General features: G+C 42.8%; 1 protein-coding gene across 1 annotated transcript in view; it reads right to left on the reverse strand.

The window, feature by feature from the left end:
* Positions 1–4,962: 4,962 nt before the first annotated feature.
* Positions 4,963–17,981, reverse strand: part of LOC147262327 (chemokine-like protein TAFA-2) — a 75,603-nt gene continuing 62,584 nt past the window's right edge. Inside the window, exons 4-6 of the mRNA XM_086201085.1 lie at positions 14,778–14,902; positions 14,185–14,241; positions 4,963–8,348 (exon numbers count right to left, since the gene is read on the reverse strand). Coding sequence (XP_086057211.1) covers positions 14,212–14,241; positions 14,778–14,902 — 155 coding nt within the window. The 3' untranslated portion in view covers positions 4,963–8,348; positions 14,185–14,211. The remainder of the gene's footprint in view (positions 8,349–14,184; positions 14,242–14,777; positions 14,903–17,981) is intronic.

Below are 17,981 nucleotides of genomic sequence, written 5' to 3' on the forward strand. Positions count from 1 at the left end.
TTGCCATGACAGTTGCTGCAAATGACCCGACGTCTCACTTTAGACACCCAGTTTTGTCGTCACAGCTATCCCGACGCCTCGCCCCGAAACACCAAGCCAGATCAATGGCTGACTCACTGGAGAAGCACAGCTGCAAATGTCTCAAACTCTCACTCAGAACACATTTGGGACATTTGATGAAGACAGAAGATGATTTTCCACGATTGGTTTCTTGTTAGCGCAGAGAGGGAAAAAAAAATAGCAGCGCTCATTCATTTTATTTAATGCAAATATGAAAACATCGCGGCTGCACGGTGGTGCAGTGGTCAGCACTGTGGCCTCACAGCAAGAAGGTTCCGGGTTTGAGTCCCGGCTCTGGCGCGGGATCTTTCCGTGTGGAGTCTGCATGTTCTCCCCGTGTCTGTGTGGGTTCTCTCTGGTACTCCGGCTTCCTCCCACAGTCCAAAAACATGCAATTGGGGACGAGGCTGATTGATTCTCTAAATTGACCGTAGGTGTGAATGTGAGTGTGAATGGTTGTTCGTCTCTATGTGTTGGCCCTGCGATGGACTGGTGACCTGTCCAGGGTGAACCCCGCCTATCGCCCGTTGACGCTGGGATAGGCTCCAGCCCCCCCGCGACCCTTAATGTGTAGGAATAAGCGGAAGATGACGATGGATGGATGAAAACATCGCATGCATTTCTGCAGCGGGAAAAGGAATCATTACAAGATCAGATGAAAATGCGACTTTGCAGATGACGAGTTTCCATGAAACTACAAGATGATGGCTCCATCATCAGTACGTGTCTTACATGTAGCCCTCACTAATTCTGACAAGTGCTTTTGTTGGGTAAAACAATTACATGCAATGGGAGTACAAAACTGTTGATAACATCATTGGTTTACAGCGGGTCTGTAATGAAATTTCTTTTCCCAGAGAATCGATGAGCTGCGGTCCCTCGGTGGACTGTGTAATTACAAAACCCTCATTAGATTATGAGACTATGCAGCATATGGTGAGAGGAGGAGATTCCTTTGATGTGCTTTTGTAATGACTGCAGCAAAAATAAATAAAGAAAAAGAGAGTTAATTGCTTGCTTTTGCTCCATTTTAATCCCTTCAAAGAAAAATCCCAGCGTCAAAGGCACAAGTTTTCCATATATTGCAGCTGTCCCACCCTCTTACTCCCTTCCCCTCTTCCACCTCCTCACTCCGAGTCTGATTTTGACCCTAGAAATGTCCAAATGTGTCATCACAGCCTTTTGATTCATGGAGAGATGCCTTTGTGTTAGGGGGAGGAAGCTTGACCGCTGGACATGTTTGTTGAATGATAGCAGGCTGGGAAGATGTCGGTGCACTCAGCGGGGCAGAGGGTATGAGCGATTCTCCATGCTGCTCGATACTTCCGCGGATTCAGTTTTGTTATTCCTAATTTCCCAACAGACGAGCCTTTTATAATTGAAAGGAGTCAGCAATACTACAAAAATGTGTGGAAAATCTTCAACAATAATGTGGAACAGTGTTTCTTAAACTGCGGGTTGAGATCCAAAATGACCTCAAGGCTTGTTGCTGGTGGGTCCCTTTATTACGTGGAGATGAAATTTTTTAATAAGGCGGTTTCCCAGAGCAAGGAAAGCTAATTTCTCACTGGGGTCTTCTGCTAAAACATTTAAGAACCTCTCATCTAAAACAGAATTATATCTAATATTTGGAAATCTTTAGGTGAGATAAACCCATGAACAGAGGGAACAATTATCATACAATTTCTACCTTTCACGACATAGAGACTCATCCATATGAAAGTGGTGCTTCATCCAATAATTAGCATTTATTAGTTACTCCCCCTTAGATATATTGAAATCGTGAAGAAGTTTGATTCCCGTGTATGACTTCTTGTTCAACGCTTACCTCACTGATATTGCTGGAAGCAAATGGAGACTCGAGATTAGCAACACTATGAAAAAAAACGTCTGTTTAAAGACTCTCAAAGGCAAAGGCATTGCGTCGCGTCATATCTTCCTATCATATTGTATCGTTGCATATTATTTTATTGTGCCGTCGTGTCATATCGCGCTGTACCGTGGTATCGTCATTGTGTCGTATCAACGTATTAGAACGCATTTTATTGTGCGGACAACGTGGGCTAATTCAACATGTGCCGTAGAAAAGTCACAAGGTCTCTTCTGATACACAAAGCTACCTTGAAAGTCAATTGATCGCATCTCGATGCCCGGGTGTCAAGCCCGTGTAATTACATGAGGTCACATGCAAAACGTGGCTCCTTCTAATGCAAATTAGTTTCATTGCAAACAAATTCCAATTCGCAAACTCTATCCATATTTAATAGTATCAATTGCTGATATCATTATAATGTTTAGGGATGCGTGATATTGTATTTTTGCTGATATCCGATAGGATGATACCTTACAACTGACTTAGCTGTCTTTACAACTATGTAATATGATATTTACATTTTGTACCTATTGAAAAACACATCGGATGCAAAGAAGGAGAGCCTGTGTAAAGCTGTGCCGTTAATAATATGAAATGACCAATAACTGTAGGTACAGACATGATTGTGCACCTCAGAAAGTATGTAGTGTACTGTAGCAATAGTTGAATTTAAGAGTTTGGGATGGTGTTTTGGAAGCCAGCGTTCCAAAGGAGGACATACTTCAATAAGATGTTTCTTCCCTGTTTATGCATACTGGCACAGCCATCCAATTAAATGGCTAACAATGACTGTGCATGGAGTTCCACTGAGTGTCGATAGAAGAAAAACTTCTCAAGCAGTAAGAAAGGCTCAGCGATCCTCCACCTCTCAGTAAATCCAACTTGCGATGTCACTGCAGTGGAAACAATCTGGCTGTGCTGTCGTCTCCAAACAAGAGGGTGAGGGATTGTTTCCAAAATGTCCTTCTGTGATCATCCACTTGTAATTTTAAAGCACTTTGCTGGGGGAAAAAAGGCTGTGCCGGCTTCCCTCGGAAGATGATAAAAAAAAAAAAAAGATCGAGTCAATATTCACAGGATTGTTTTGGAGAGAGAGAGATGGATTAACAGCAGGTCGACGTGATGATAGCAGATGATGCTCTTGTTGAAAACATCATTTGAGACTTTTTCACAAGGGATGATGCGACAGCTCAGATGAGAAATTCAAAATGAACTCACCATTTTGCCGGATGAGTTACACCAAGGCCGAACACTTCTTACACTCACACTGTGATTTCGCCCGCTGTGCTGACAACAATCACGACGGGCTTTTTTTAGGAAGTGCTGAAAACCAACTTTACCCTCTGTGGTGACAAGTTTTAAAAGCCGAGGTGTTTAAACCACAGCCAGGCGACTAATTGGACTTGATTGAACTCACATGCAGTCTGCTTGTGAATTTCCTGCATCTGTCCTTGTCGGAAAGTTATGAGTGGAATCTGACTTTCACAAGAAGACGTGTGCTATTTTTCCAAAAGCACTAAAGATGTTATAGTATCGGTTATCAAACAAAGCATGTGTCAATGAACGTGAGGTTTAGTGCAACAATGTCTGACAATGTGAGCATTACCAGTGCCTTTCGGCAGATCTAATTGGCAATTTTTTTGAAAGAAGGTGCTCTAGTTTGTAGAAATCTGGAATTTTATAGATTAAGGTTCGAGCATTCACATGTTTAGGATTTTTTTTTTTCCTGTGTTAAACATTTTCCAGCCTGTTTCTGAGTTGGGTTGTGAAAAGTTCAGTGCGATAAATTCTTTGCGGATATTGTGAATATCACTGAACGTCGATCCAATTTGAATCGTTATTTCGAGTTGTGTTTCACGTTCAAGCGGAACGTCTCTCTGCGTCCACGCTAGTTTCAGATGTGTGCGTAGGACGTTGCTAGCAAGTTTACAACAAATCAGTTTCCAAAACCCACGCCTCCAAACTTGAAACACAAACGTGACACAACTTTGAAATGATTATCTTGATGTATTCGGCGAGTGCGAATTCTAAACGAGGTTTTAAGACGGCAACTTACGGAAAACTAACGTCAACCACAAATTATTCTTCGTAGCATGTCTGGTGCCATCTCAGCCTAATGGAAGATCACGCCTCCGCACCAGCAACAGTAGACCGAAAGTATTAGGTTTTGGGTTGTCCATCCATCATCTGTAAGTCCATAGTCCATTCCAATTAGTGTGATCTCCTTTTTTTGTGACAAACATCCACTGGGAGTCAAAGATGAACTGGAAATATTTTGGGGGTCAGAGGTCAAGGTGACATGATCCACACAAGATCTGTCCCATTCTTGTTTATGCTACATTTCAGGAACTCTTTGGATTTCTTGTCTTCCAAATTTGGCTGAGATATCCTCTTGTGACTTGAGGATCAAAAGATTTTGGTAATAAAAGGTCAAGGTCACTGTCACCTCACATAAAAGGTGAGATGTCAGGAACGCTTATGAGGGAGTTACTCAACATTTACCCCCAATGTCCACTGGAACTCCCAAGGTGAACAGGACATATTTTGGTGGCCAGAGGTCAAGATGAGAGGCACACGTTGTGGAGGTATACAACCATGTGTCATTTCATACATAACTTTCTCCCCTTCTTTGTATTAATCCACCCTGCAGGAAGCCAAAACAGTCAATTAATCGGTTGCAATACTTACAACCACCGTATTTGTGAGGCGGATCACCACAGTGAAAAAAACCAAAACCTTTTAACACCATCAATTACAGTTCCTCAAACAAACCCAGATCAGCTTTATTAGGCTTCTGGATTTTCCACAAGTCTGTCAGTCGCTGTGATCCTCCCCCCTGCATGATGTATCCTGTCAACTGCTGGATCTTTGATTTTGAGATTTTCATCATTACAGATGCTTAAAACACACAAGGCGATCGTTACACAACCATAGTTTATTACTAATGTCATCATCACACAGACAAAGAAAGTGTCGGCGATGCCTACTGAAATGAGATCAGCGAGTCGTTCTTGGGTTGTGAAGCCCCCCCCAGAGACAAGATGCGGTGTGTTTGATATACACTGCTGTTGATTTGTTTTAAAACACGCACGCACGCACGCGCACACACACACACACACACACACACACACACACACACACAATCTGGCAGAAGCAGTGGGAAATGGCAGAATGATTTTCAGAGGAAAAGTAAACCACAACTGGATCCAACCGTCTGTCAACTGACAGCTGGTTAGTTGGACAAGTTTTGACAAGATACTGAATAATGCGGCAAATTTTACATTAGCTTTTGATCCAGTTATTCACACATCTATCATATATTGAAATGTATACATGACATGTACCCTTAAACAAAGAGAAGAAAAGAGAGAGGGGGAAACGGGTGGAGCACGTTGGCTGAAATGCAACCTCGTAATCATCTGCTATCATATGACTGCAATTTAGCTTTGTAGTTGGTCTGCATTCACATGGTTTTTCAACTCCATTCTCAAGTCTCAAGTGGCGAGTGGACTATTTCTGCCTCCCCTGCTGAGGTCTCTCTTCCTACTCAGAAACTCCGAGATACCTGCCACACCCTGAGATCATAATTCATCATGACCTCTCTGCACATGATGATGTCATGTGAGCACTTGGAAAATGCACTGTTTTTAGCACTTCCATTTCTGAATGGTGTCACATTGATTCAGGCTCACATACAGTACTGTTCATATTTGATATCTAGGCATGTTGCTACAACATTTTATGTGTAAAAAAAAAAATGGGTAGAGTGTTGTTGTGAATGGTTGAGATGTCAAAAAATGTGCGACTGTTTACTTTTCCCCACATTTCTGACTGGAACGCTGGTCAACACAGGAGTTATGAGGTAAATCAAACATATTGCCAGCAAACAACAGAGGAAGTCGGCCCTGGTCTGGCTACAATCCTCATTTGACCCCCAATATAGCCTTACAGACAGGAAGCAAAGCCTGATGGTATTTGTAACTCCCTGCTCCAGACGTCTGTGTTTCTCTTTTAACTGATGATCACCCAGGCTTGCGAAGACAACAAGAGGGTACACAGCAGATGTCAGGGGTAAGGAGTTACAGTACAAACACCCATCAGGCTTTGCTCCCTGTCTGCAAGACATATTGAGGGTGGAGAAAAAAAAATCCTGTTATGTGAAAGAAACTGTGCGCAAGAACATTTCATGACTGAGGTTTGATGTGAATTTGTTAAAGGTAGACTGATGGTTTTACATCCACTTGTTTTTATGTACATTTTCAATTTACAAATTGAATAAACATGACTGGAAATACAGGCCATTTGAAGGGGAAAAAACATAAAAGGTTTTTCTCGTGGTTAGTTGCCATCTTCAAGAATGAGTTAATGAGCCATAGAGGGGGTAAAAACTTTAGCCCAAACATTTGGATGTAGCGAACATTATACTAATTTCCATTCAAAAGAAGGGCATGCAGAGATTTTATTCTGAGTTGAAGGTGATTATAATCCAATCAGCATTTTCAATTCTGACAGTAAACCTATGCTAATTAATATGCTTTAATTTGAACTGACTGAATGAATGAGGGAATGAAGCAGCATGTCTGGCTCTGTACAACAGAGGAGAGACACAAAGACAGAGCTCATCCAGACAAATTAACAGCAGTGGGTGTAAAGACACATCCATTTTCTGTTACTGATTTTCTGTTAGAATTTTGGCTGTGTTTGAATGAAAACCTGATTAGTTACAGGGAATGATGTAGATGAAGTCACCCATGGAAACAGTTTGGTGAAGGGCAGATGCTTCCAAAAAGATTCTAAGTGAGTGATTGGATAAAGAATCTGTCAATCATCATCTGTCACAGGTGAACTTCAAACAGATCAATGGAATGATGTGAGTAGAAGAAGAGATCACGAAGCCTTCAACAGTGCTTAGCAGTCTATTGTGTCCTCTGGTGTTGTTGGGTGCCCATACAGACATAGTTGGTTGCATCTGCAATTGGGAAGCCAGATGAGACGTTTGATTCCCGGTTGCTGCTCTAGGGCCTGCTCTGGTTGGTTGTCGTGCCTGTTTTGGAGGGGTTGACCAGTGGGAATAGCTTGATCTTTCGCCTGCGCTATGCCACCCTGGTGCCATTCTTTGCCATCAGGTTAAAAGATGCAGCCGTCAACTCCATGGGTCGAAGAAAGCATGTTGTAGTCCATGTTGCTCCCCAGAACACCAAAGGGGGTGGATCAACGACCAGGACAGCTTGGTTGGATGAATTGTTGGGGAACCATTTGGGACAAAACAAGGGGTAATACTCTCCAGATTCTATAACAGCAGCTATGCTAATTTCCACAGAGGTTCTCTTTTTGAACAGTCGCTGTCGAACACCTGAACCACATCACCTCAAAGCATACTGATTGGTCCAAACCACTGTGCCTCGGACACAAAGAAATAACTTGAAGCTAGTTGAAGTGTTGTAGTCAAGACCATCTAAACCAAGTTATGTGGCCAAGGGACCAAGTTATAATCAAGACCAGAGTGTACCGAGACTAAGACTAAGACTTTGATAAGTCAAGACCAATTCAAGGCCAGAACCAGGAGACAGTGTCAGTCAGAGTCCCATTTTGGTATTTACAGACTGCAGTGCTTTTTTAAATTAAAAAAAAAAAAAAAAGTTTGTTAACATATAAAATATTTATGGTTTGTGTTGCCAAATTTGCTTGCAGACAAATTAGCTGTCAGCTACGTCTCCAGAAAGCTGAAGTGCATGTTTGTGTGTGGGTGGGGGTGGGAGACGTAATATCTCAAATCCACAAGGTCCGAGCCGGAGACAAGACCAAGTATGTGGACGGCTCCAAGACAAGACCTGACATCTTGAAAAAGTGGTTTCAATAGCAAAACCGGTCTCAACTACCCCAACACTAGCCAGCTACAGTTTCTCACATGTTCTGCCTCATTAGGTCATGATTGTTGTGGTTGTGCATTTCTCTGAAAATCACCCTGAATATCTGCCACTCAGCTACATATTTTCAGCACTATTCAACCTCTGAAACTACACTTCATTAGAGATGAAAGTCACAACCGACTGGTAAAACAAAATCACATTTCCGTGTTGAAAGTTTATAGTTCTTTTGACATACCCACCAAAATAAACTCCTCCCTTTTAAGGGACATGTTACTCTAGAAATTAACATATAGGCAAAATTCACCATTGTATTCCACTACAAGCAGTACAATGTTAAGAGAGTGAATCCTGTCATCCAGTAAGGCTAATCACATGGAGTCTTTTGAAAAGAAGGGCTGAAAGGATCTACTCCTCTTTTTATGTGTCCATAGAGTCTGAGAAGTTCTCCAAAGATAATTTGTAGTCCAGAAGAGAGGAAGTCTCTATTTACAGAAAGGTCCTTTGCATCTTCTTCTTTGATGATCCAACCACGACCTTTAATTCACCTGTGATGAAGTGACACATCAAAGCATTGGTGCAGGATAGTTTGTCAAAATAAACTTAACATCATTTTCCATACATATTGGAGATTAATGTCCTCCTTGTCTGAGACGGACAAAAAACAAAACACTTTAGCAGAGATAGACGCCAATGGCTGAACAGAGAAAGTGAAGCGTGTGACATGTAATAATGAAAACTCAACTTTATCAAAAGAAAATCCAAGGAAGACGGTGGGAGACTTCCGCCCACACTGATTGACATGTCAGATATGTTGGCAAAGAAACTAGGAAATCGGTTGCATTATTCAACACCGAAGTCTCTTATCATTCTTTCAGTTGATTTTTTATGTATGCCACAGTGAGAAAACTCATTATCTTCCAAGAGAGAAAAAAAAACAAGGTCTAAAAGCCCCGCCGGTGGCTGTTAAAAGAAGCAAACAGCATACAGACTGTTTTGCTATTCGCAGAATCTTCTAAGTGATAAGCATATTCATCTTTAGGGAGTTTGATTATAATCACACTATTAGATGTCTTGTTGGGAGAGATCATCTAAAGACCAATAGGTGGCACTAGTGGGCAGCTCACACTGGCTTTCAAGCACAAGAATGTTCCACTATAATTACAAAAGTAATATTCTGAATGACCCTTCGTGAGAAGAACAAGGAGTCTGTGTACCCAGCTCGGAGGGTTACCGGGGCCCCCACCCTGGAGCCAGGCCCAGGGTAGGGGCCCGTAGGCAAGCGCCTGGTGGGCAGGCCTAAGCCCATGGGGTCCAGCCAGGCCCAGCCCAAAAAGGTTACATGGACTCGTCCCCAGTGGACCCACCACCCGGAGGAGGAACCTGAAGGGTCCGGTGCAGTGTGATTTGGGCCTTGGCTGTCTGATCCCCAGACATGGAAACTGGCTTTTGGGACATGGAATGTCACCTCTCTGACGGGGAAGAAACCGGAGCTGGTGGAAGAGGTTGAGTGTTACCGGCTAGATATAGTAGGCCTCACCACAACACATAGCTCCGGGTCCATAACTCAAGTCCTTGAGAGGGTTGGACTCTCTCCTTAGCTGGAGTTGCTCTAGGTGAGAGGTGGAGGGCTGGGGTGGGCTTTTTGATAGCCCCCAGACTCTCTACCTGTACATGGGGGTTTACCCCCGGTGGACGAAAGGGTTGCTTCCCTGCGCATTCGGGTCGGGGAACAGGTCCTGACTGTTGTCTGCGCTTATGCACCGAACAACAGTTCAGAGTACTCACCCATTTTGGAGTTCCTGGAAAGGGTGCTTGATGGTGCCCCGACTGGGGACTCCATTATCCTACTGGGGGACTTCAACACTCATGTGGGCAACCACAGCGTGACCTGAAGGGGCATGATTGGGAGGAACTGCAGGCCCGACCTGAATCTGAGTGGTGTGCAGGTATTGGACTTGTGTGTGAGTCGCAGCTTGTTCATAACTAACTCCATGTTCGAACATAAGGATGTCCACCGGTGCGCGTGGCACCAGGACATCCTAGGTCGTAGGTCTATGATCGATCAGTTGGCAGGGGAAGGCGCCGTGCAGACCTGGTAGGCCCAAGAACGTGTCAGGATGATCTTCAGCTCCCACCTCCAGCAGAGCTTTGACTGCATCCTGGGGGCAGTGGGGGACATTGAGTCTGAATGGACCATGTTCCACTCTGCCATTGTCAAGGTGGCTGTTGTGAACTGTGGCCATAAGGCTGCTGGGGCCGGTTGTGGCGGTAATCCCTGAACCAAATGGTGGACACCAGAGATGAGGGGAACCGTCAGGCTGAAGAAGGAAGCCTACAGGGCGTGGCTGGTCTGCGGGTCTCCAGAGGCAGCCGACTGGTACCGGCAGACCAAGCGGTGTGCAGCCATGACGGTTACTGAGGCATAAACTCGGGCATGGGAGGAGTTTGCTGAAGCCATGGAGAATGATTATCAGTCAGCTCGGAAAAGGTTCTGGCAAACCGTCCTTCGCCTCAGGGGGGAAGGCGGCAACTTGCCCACACTGTTTACAGTGGGGACGGGAGGCTGCTGACGTCAACTGGGGAGGTAATTGGATGGTCGAAGGAATACTTTGAGGAACTCTTCAATCCCACCACACGTATTCCATGGAGGAAACAGAGTTGGTGGAGTACTTGGGGGGTGGGGGTCATCCAAATCTCCAGGGCAGAAGTCGCAGAGGCCGTGAAACAACTCCGCGGTGGCAAAGCTCCTGGGGTGGATGAGATCTGCGATGACTTCTCAGACTAATTTGTCAAACCATCAGGAGCAGCTTGATGTGGTTGGATGTACAAACACTCCGCTCTGCAGCTGGAGACGGTTGTTCAAGTTTCGTGTTTTTGTGCCTAAACTTAAAGGAAACTGCCGAAAACATTTTTTTTTTTTTTTTACCAGCACTGAAAAAAAAAACAGGTCATTAACAAGTGATGGGAATTTACCCCCCCCCCCAAACAAAAACCCACTTTATAACAGTCTTTTTGGAACACAGCAGTGATATTCATAATCAATATCAGGACTTCAAATGAGCTGCTCTTTTGGCACTTGAGACAGTATCGGTCGACATAATGATCTGTCAGTCAGGATGTTTTCTGGAAGAAAACACACATTGGGGCTCCAGACTGAAGGTTCAACAGCTGGCTTGGCTGATGTCAGACATACTGAAGACCTCCATTCTCCTTGAGATTAAATTGCCTGTCATGAAGCCCAGTGGCTGACTGGCAGCTCCTCTGCTCTCTTTTTCTATCTAAAAAAAAAAAAAAAAAAAAAAAAAAAAGAGAACATTTTGGAAAAGCCTGCATAAAAACCTTTATAACAACATCCTCTATTGATTTCAACCTTCTGTCAACTGCCACGTATATTTGGCAGACTGAGGGAATCTGTCCCGGCCCTTGTAAGGCCCCATTATCGATGCTGAACTTCAGATAGGAGATAGACGTGTTCGACAGGCTGTTTCCATCAATTCACAAATAGGTCATTTGACACACACCGGTGGCATCACGGCGCTGCAGGCTGTCATATAAATCATCCTCAATTATGCAGAAAAGCGACAAATCCATCAGGCCTTCACTTGACAACAAAACCTGTATAATCGTATCCACGCGGACTAAAGAGTTTCCATCAGTCGCTGAGCAGGCTGCAATAAATTTTTCCCTTTACGGAGACATTTACATTCTAAACCGTCACTGTGATTAATGTGGAACTAATTTGAGAATAATTCCACGCTGCAAAGACAAAGAGCAGGAACACTGCTTGTCAGAGGAGAGAATGTCTTCAGAGATGGATCTTTGCTGTGTCTCACTTCAGGGGAATCATTAGCAGCTTTTGGGAGAGCGACTGAAGCAATGCTAAAAATATTGGCGGGGAAACGAAGATGGTGGTGGCGGGTGTTGCATTTCATTAACCGGTGCCTGATAAGTGCTTATTTAACTGGCGAATGATTCATTTCCATTAGTGTCAAGTACGGTTTGTGCAGAGATTTAACTCAGCAGGTGCATGACCTGTGTTTGTGTACTTAAGTCATGAAGTTGGCACATCACGGTTTCCTTGTTAGACGTTGGAATGACTGGCTGTGTTTTTTATAGTTTGACCACTAAAGCAACCAAGTCATTTAGCTGCAGTAGCAGCACAAACCAGAAACCTGAAATTCAGTTTTGTTTCAGCTCTCATTTTAATATTCATTCAAAACTTGTAGTGAGTGAAATATGAAGGCCAGAGGCCATCTGTCACCTGTTCAAAAGGGAGAAATTTAGTGTCAAGGACAACACGGGCAAGTAAGAGGAGAAATCATGTTGCCATTGATTTTTTTTTTTTTTTTTGCTTGTAACAGGTGAAATAATCTGCCAGTGGAAGAAGCAAAACTTACTCATCAGTTTTCTTGACATAAGATTACATTGTCTTTAAAAAAAAAAAAAAAAAAAAAAGCCCCTCAGTGTTGCTGAGGTGCTGCTATGAAGCGGTTCGGTCGTCAGTCAGGTGTCATGAAATCATTTGACAAGAAATCAGATAGATTTTACTTTTTCAGTGAATTTATTCAGGATGGCAATGGGACAGTTTATTGACTGAGAAGATTAAAGTAATACTTCACTCAAGAAGTGAATTTTGTTATGGAATTTCTCACAAACAGGTGTCTCGTGCTCATGTAACCTGTGTTGTGTCAGCACCATCTACCACACGGTTGGCGTGAGAGGCAGATAAGCTAGCGAGGAGGCTGAAGTCGTAAGACCGAGTGTCGGTCGCCAGGTTGTTTCATGTTGTGGAGTGAGGGGAGTCGAAATATACCCATGTCAACGACTTAAACCTGCGCTGTTTAAGACGTCTTAGAATTTTTTTAAACATTGAAAAAAAAGAATTAACATGAAAACTCAACCAAATAAATCCCTTACCTTGATTTAAGCAAAAAACAAACTTACTCTTACAGTTCAGTGCTAGCATGAAGAAGCGCTGAACTAGAAGGGTAATAACTGGATTGTTTTTAGCTCCAATCAGAATGCTTGTGGATTACTGAGCATACCACGAGATAAAAAACAAGGATAATGCCTGATGTAGCACTTGAAAGTTTGCAAATGTTTTTCTTTGGTCCTGTTGTTAGCAGTCAGTCGCAATTAGCTTCAAGCCAAATACACCTGGCTGGCTCTGTCTGCAAGGCACAAACGCAAGAAGGAAAAATCAGCTTTGTCAGCTTTTAAAAAAGAAAATACTTTAACCAAAGAGGCTTAAATTTTCCCCAAACCTCTCAGGAAGCAGCAACATTACGTGTTAATTGTCTCTCATGTCTGACATGACTGTTTAAAGTTAAAGGCCATGAGGCTAATTTGAACCTCTTGCTGCTTCACAACTTCGCTGCGTGCAAACCTACAAAATTTACAAGTGCAGTCCTTTTAGGCTTCCCTGCAATGATTCTGATGCTGCTCAGCATCTTCGCATGTCAGACTCCATTAATCACTCACGCCTGAGATCTGATCCAATCTGAAAGCTCGTGTTTTCCTGCTGTGAGGTAGCCTGTCGCTGCTCTGTTTACACGTAGAAATCTCAAGGTGTTTCCAGTAAATGATTTTATGTAGCAGAGCAACAGAGGTCAGTCGAGATTCCAGGTTTGTGTTGTGCTGTTTTCCCAGACATTCAGCAAAGGTGAAGAAAAAAGAAAAAGTCTAACCTCACGTTGCTTCAAGCCACCGGGAGAAAGATCTCAAACTGACAAACGTGTCTCTCCAGCTGAGTTCAAAGGTGCGAGATAAATCCACCGGGTAATGACGACGCTTTGAACGTGTGCTTGTGTTTTTGGATCGTGCGCCTCCTCTCACTATCAAGTTCCAGTTTGTGTTTTACTGAAAGGTTGAAGTGAAATTAAACACCTTTTTTGGAGGTTATTTACGAGGCCACAAGATCAAACTTTTTTTCCCGCAATTTATGTAATATGAGGCCATGAAATTAGTTATTTTGAAGCCAAGAGAATTTCAGTTATTCATGCTGATTAAATATAACTTGTTTCCTAAATTTGATTTTTAAGACCAGGTCAATTTAATTAATTTGAGAGCATAAGATGTGTGTTCCCATAATTTTGTTACTTTGAAGTGCTGTAAATTACAACTTGTTCCCTCAATTTAATTAATATGAGGCCACGTGTTTGAAATTTTTCCCTCAGTGTGATTAATTTGAAGCCAAAAAAATTAATCAATTTGTGGTGAAAAATATTTGTTCCCTCGATTTAATTAATGAGGCCATGAGATATACGTAATTCCCTCAAATTAATTATTTTGATGCCACAACATAAAACTTGTATTTAAAAAAAAAAGTAATGAATAAACCTGAATATTTTCTAAAATCATATTTGTAAAGAAAAGTCTCACCTGGACTCCGCTGTGAAGTATCTGATGTTACCAAAGTTGATCTCTGTCGGCGGAAATCTTTCCAGTTGTCCATGTAAAAGAAGACAACGACAGGACAAATATTTCACAATCACCAAAATCTATTTCTAGACAACACCTGGCATTTGGGATCGTTTCAGAATGCCTTTCTGCAAACAGAAAAAAACACATATATCCCATTCTGAGGTCCCGACAAGTCCCTGAATCAATAGCCCCCGGCTCCAGGCTGCTGGCTCCAGGCAGGTGTGGTGCAGGCAGTTTAAATAATTAAATACATGGAGAGAGGCAGTAGCGAAGTGTACGGCTCGTCATAACACATTGAAGGGTGCAGCATCATGTTACAAGCTTAAAAGCAGGTAATTGGAGTGAGTAATTGGCTAGTTTGGATGCTCAAAGTGGCATGAAAGTGCTAAGGAGACATGGCAGCCCATTGATTACAGGCCCCCGGGGGTCCCAGCGGTGACTGCAAACACAGGCCGTTTTTAGGTAAGTGACTGCAACAGAAGCCGTGGGACAGGCGACCTTCAGCTCTTGAGGTGTGTAATGTCAGATTCAACAGATCGTCTTTGTCTTACCTTCGTAGTTTTGATCTTATTCCCTGTAGCGCAGCTCCAGCCCTTCAGATCGGGAAGAACTTTGCACTCCTCCCCGTCAAGGCACGGATGCATCTGACACCACCACTTCTGCTCCACGATGGAGGCTGAGACACATGTAACAGAGAGTAAATTTCAATCTATACCTGCTTTTGTTGAACTCCTTTTTGCTTCGTCTTGATCTCATGTGTCAAGGAAAGTGAGGGCTGGAAAATATTCCCATTTGTCCACCAGCTAGTCGCTAATTCTATATCATTTTGGAGCAAACCGCCAGCTCACAATCCGCCGGTGAGACTGAACCTCACATTTAAGCCACAGGAAAGAAAAACCTGCAGTTTTCTTCTCCTGTCCTCGTCTGACTTCATTCCTTGTCATTCCCTCCCTGTTTTGTTTTACTTGCTTCTATCGCTTTCTTCACTACTTTTGCACATCGGTTAAACATTAATTATTACGGGTACCAAAGCTATGATGCGTGAATGAGAGCAGCCTGCAGGAGGACTGACTGTCTCTGGGTGCCCTCTGTGGTGCTGACACTGCTGCTGTGGTGATGTCACAGTCCTGGACAGCCGTTTGTTAGTTTCCATAGTTTTTAAGGCACATAAATGCTTTGAAATTCACTGTTGTGGTATTTGCTGATATCCATTGAAAAAAGTAGAACCAGTGACTTTTACTTCCGAGTTTGTAGGACTCATTCCAGTTCCACTCCAACGTGTCTCTATTTCTAGTAAGAAAGAAGTGAAAAGTCTGCTTGATGACTGAGCAACGTCTGATTTGTTCTTTCAATAATCAGACAAAAGTAAGCAAATGAACACGAAGAAGACATAAATATGCACATTCAAACAACACCCCTTTAAATCTTCGCAAAACAAAATACAAAATAAATTGGTATTGTTCACTCTGTGTGTGTGTGTGTGTGTGTGTGTGCGCGTGCGCGCGGGGAAAACCAGGGAAAAGAAATTCTTTGACACTTCATGTCACAAAGTTGCTACTTTTGATAGGTAAAAAAAAGATCAAGTGTCTCTCTCTCTCTCTCTCTCTCTCTCACCCATGGCTGTTGATTGTCACCTGTTGTTGTCATAGTACAAGCAGCAATGCGTGTACAAGTAAACAGAATGTGCATTAAATTAAAAAAAAGAAATTAAAGTAAAACTACTGAGCGCAACATAGCCAAATGTTAAAGTGGCGTTTTAGTAGAGTGTGTAATTCAAACGACGCTCACAGTACATTTGATCCAAAAGTGTTCCTAAGTAAATGTAACATGAGATTGAGAAGAAAATCAAAAACTATTGGATTCATTCCTGATGGAAATATTTTAAACATAGCACTGTTACAGAATGCTAAAATCAGAAAAAGTAAAGAATTGCTTGCACAGGAAAACTGGTGCATAAAGTATCAAACCATGAGCATCTGACGTGTCTCCTTGTCTCAAGTAACTGTAGGAAGTACTTGAAACACCTCAGGGCGGCGGAACAGCAAACATAGGCAGTGACGTGAGGGGAACGCTTCAGTGAGAACACCTCATGCGCCTCAGTAAACATCATTTAAACTTGCTGTAATTCAGAGGTCATTATCTACTTTACACACACACCCCTCTAGCAGCATTAGGGTTCTTTTTAATGACGAGGACGGGTATTATAATCCGCGCATAACGGCGGAGCCTCACTGGAGTAAATTGAAGAGAATGGATACTTTACAGCATAAAGGGATCCATTTGTATCACCCAGTCTGGCTTGGAACAGCAGCGCCGTGTAAAATGTGCATCAGGTCAATGGCGAGCAGATGGTGGTTGCGGAGCAGCAGCTATTAAAAAGCCACAAAGGTTTTTTTCGTGGAATGAAATGATGATATTGATAACCAAACACACATTATGTGCACGGGATACGTTTCACTTCACGTTTAATGGTGCTTCAAAAACTGTGAAGGCTGAAAACATCTGGGACTGAAAGGTAGAGCCCAGCTTTCATTCATTTATTTTTATTGTAGCAGTTAAAAAATGCCCGCACGTCTTTGCTTTGACCTTGAACTCAAATGGATTTTGGTTTCTTTTTTAAATTTAAGTTTATTTAAATGGGACATGAAGGGCTCATGGTTCAATAACGGGTATGAGTCATAGGGATAATAGTCTTTGGAGTTTGTCCACAGCGTTTTAATACTGGGGACATTATCTAGCTTAGCTGTGTGATAGGCATGAATAAATAATGTATTAATAGAATCTCTTGACTGGCCACAGGAAGCAACTTGGCATGACAAAAGTCTCTTTAAAAACAATCTGGAGGAGGTTTTCAGGGTTAACGTGGTTTGGTTTGGTTTTCCCACTAAAAACAAGAGATGAGGACTCACGTCTGATGTTTGTGATTTAATGACCTGTAACGTCATCGCACAAAGACGCAAACGTAGGTGAATACACTAAAAGACAAGTTTGCCGTTCTTGGTATATATTTTTGTAATATTTCCAACTTGGAGCAAGAAATTCACCTGAAGCTGTGTCATGGAAGCTAATCAACAGCGAGGATTCCTTCTCCTCCATGTCACTGATGGTTGTTCCACATGGCAGGATTTGTAGACCAGAGACATGATATGTTGACACCTCGCTAGTCCCAGCTAGAGGGGTGAGGCACGCTCGCTAGTGGGGGGGGGGGGGGGGGGGGGGTAAATACAAATGATCCCTCGACCAAACTCCCACAAGTAAAGTGAGGTGAAATGTGAACACGGCTTGGATTCAGGGCACAAACAGGTCGAGAAAAGACTCCTAGTACATTTACAGGCTCATGAACACACGCACGACTGACTCGCTGGCGGCGAAACGACTCAGAGAGTCAGCGACGAGCGGCGCAAAATCGTTTCAGAAAAAGACTTTAATCTAAAAATTAAAATATAATATTTGGCTAAAACAGAGGAAAAGCTTATCCAAATCCTCTTTTTATGCCCAGTCATACACCGGCAAACAAGCGGGTCCAGGAAAGGCTCTTAGTACATTTACAGGCTCAACATTTGCCTCATGAACACACTCACACACTCCCGGCTCGCTGACGGCGAAACAACTCCATCAGGAAGGAGCGACTCCAATTGGTTACAGGAAAAAAAGACTTTAATCTAAAAACTTTTAAAACACAATATTTAGCTAAAATAGAAGAAAAGCTTATCCAAACCCTTTTTACACCCAGTAATACACCGACAAATTTAGAA

This window comes from Aulostomus chinensis, chromosome 4 (assembly GCF_037954235.1).
Source record: "Aulostomus chinensis isolate RoL2024-O1b breed Wild chromosome 4, RoL_Achi_v1.0, whole genome shotgun sequence".
In the NCBI taxonomy this organism is placed as follows: domain Eukaryota; kingdom Metazoa; phylum Chordata; class Actinopteri; order Syngnathiformes; family Aulostomidae; genus Aulostomus; species Aulostomus chinensis.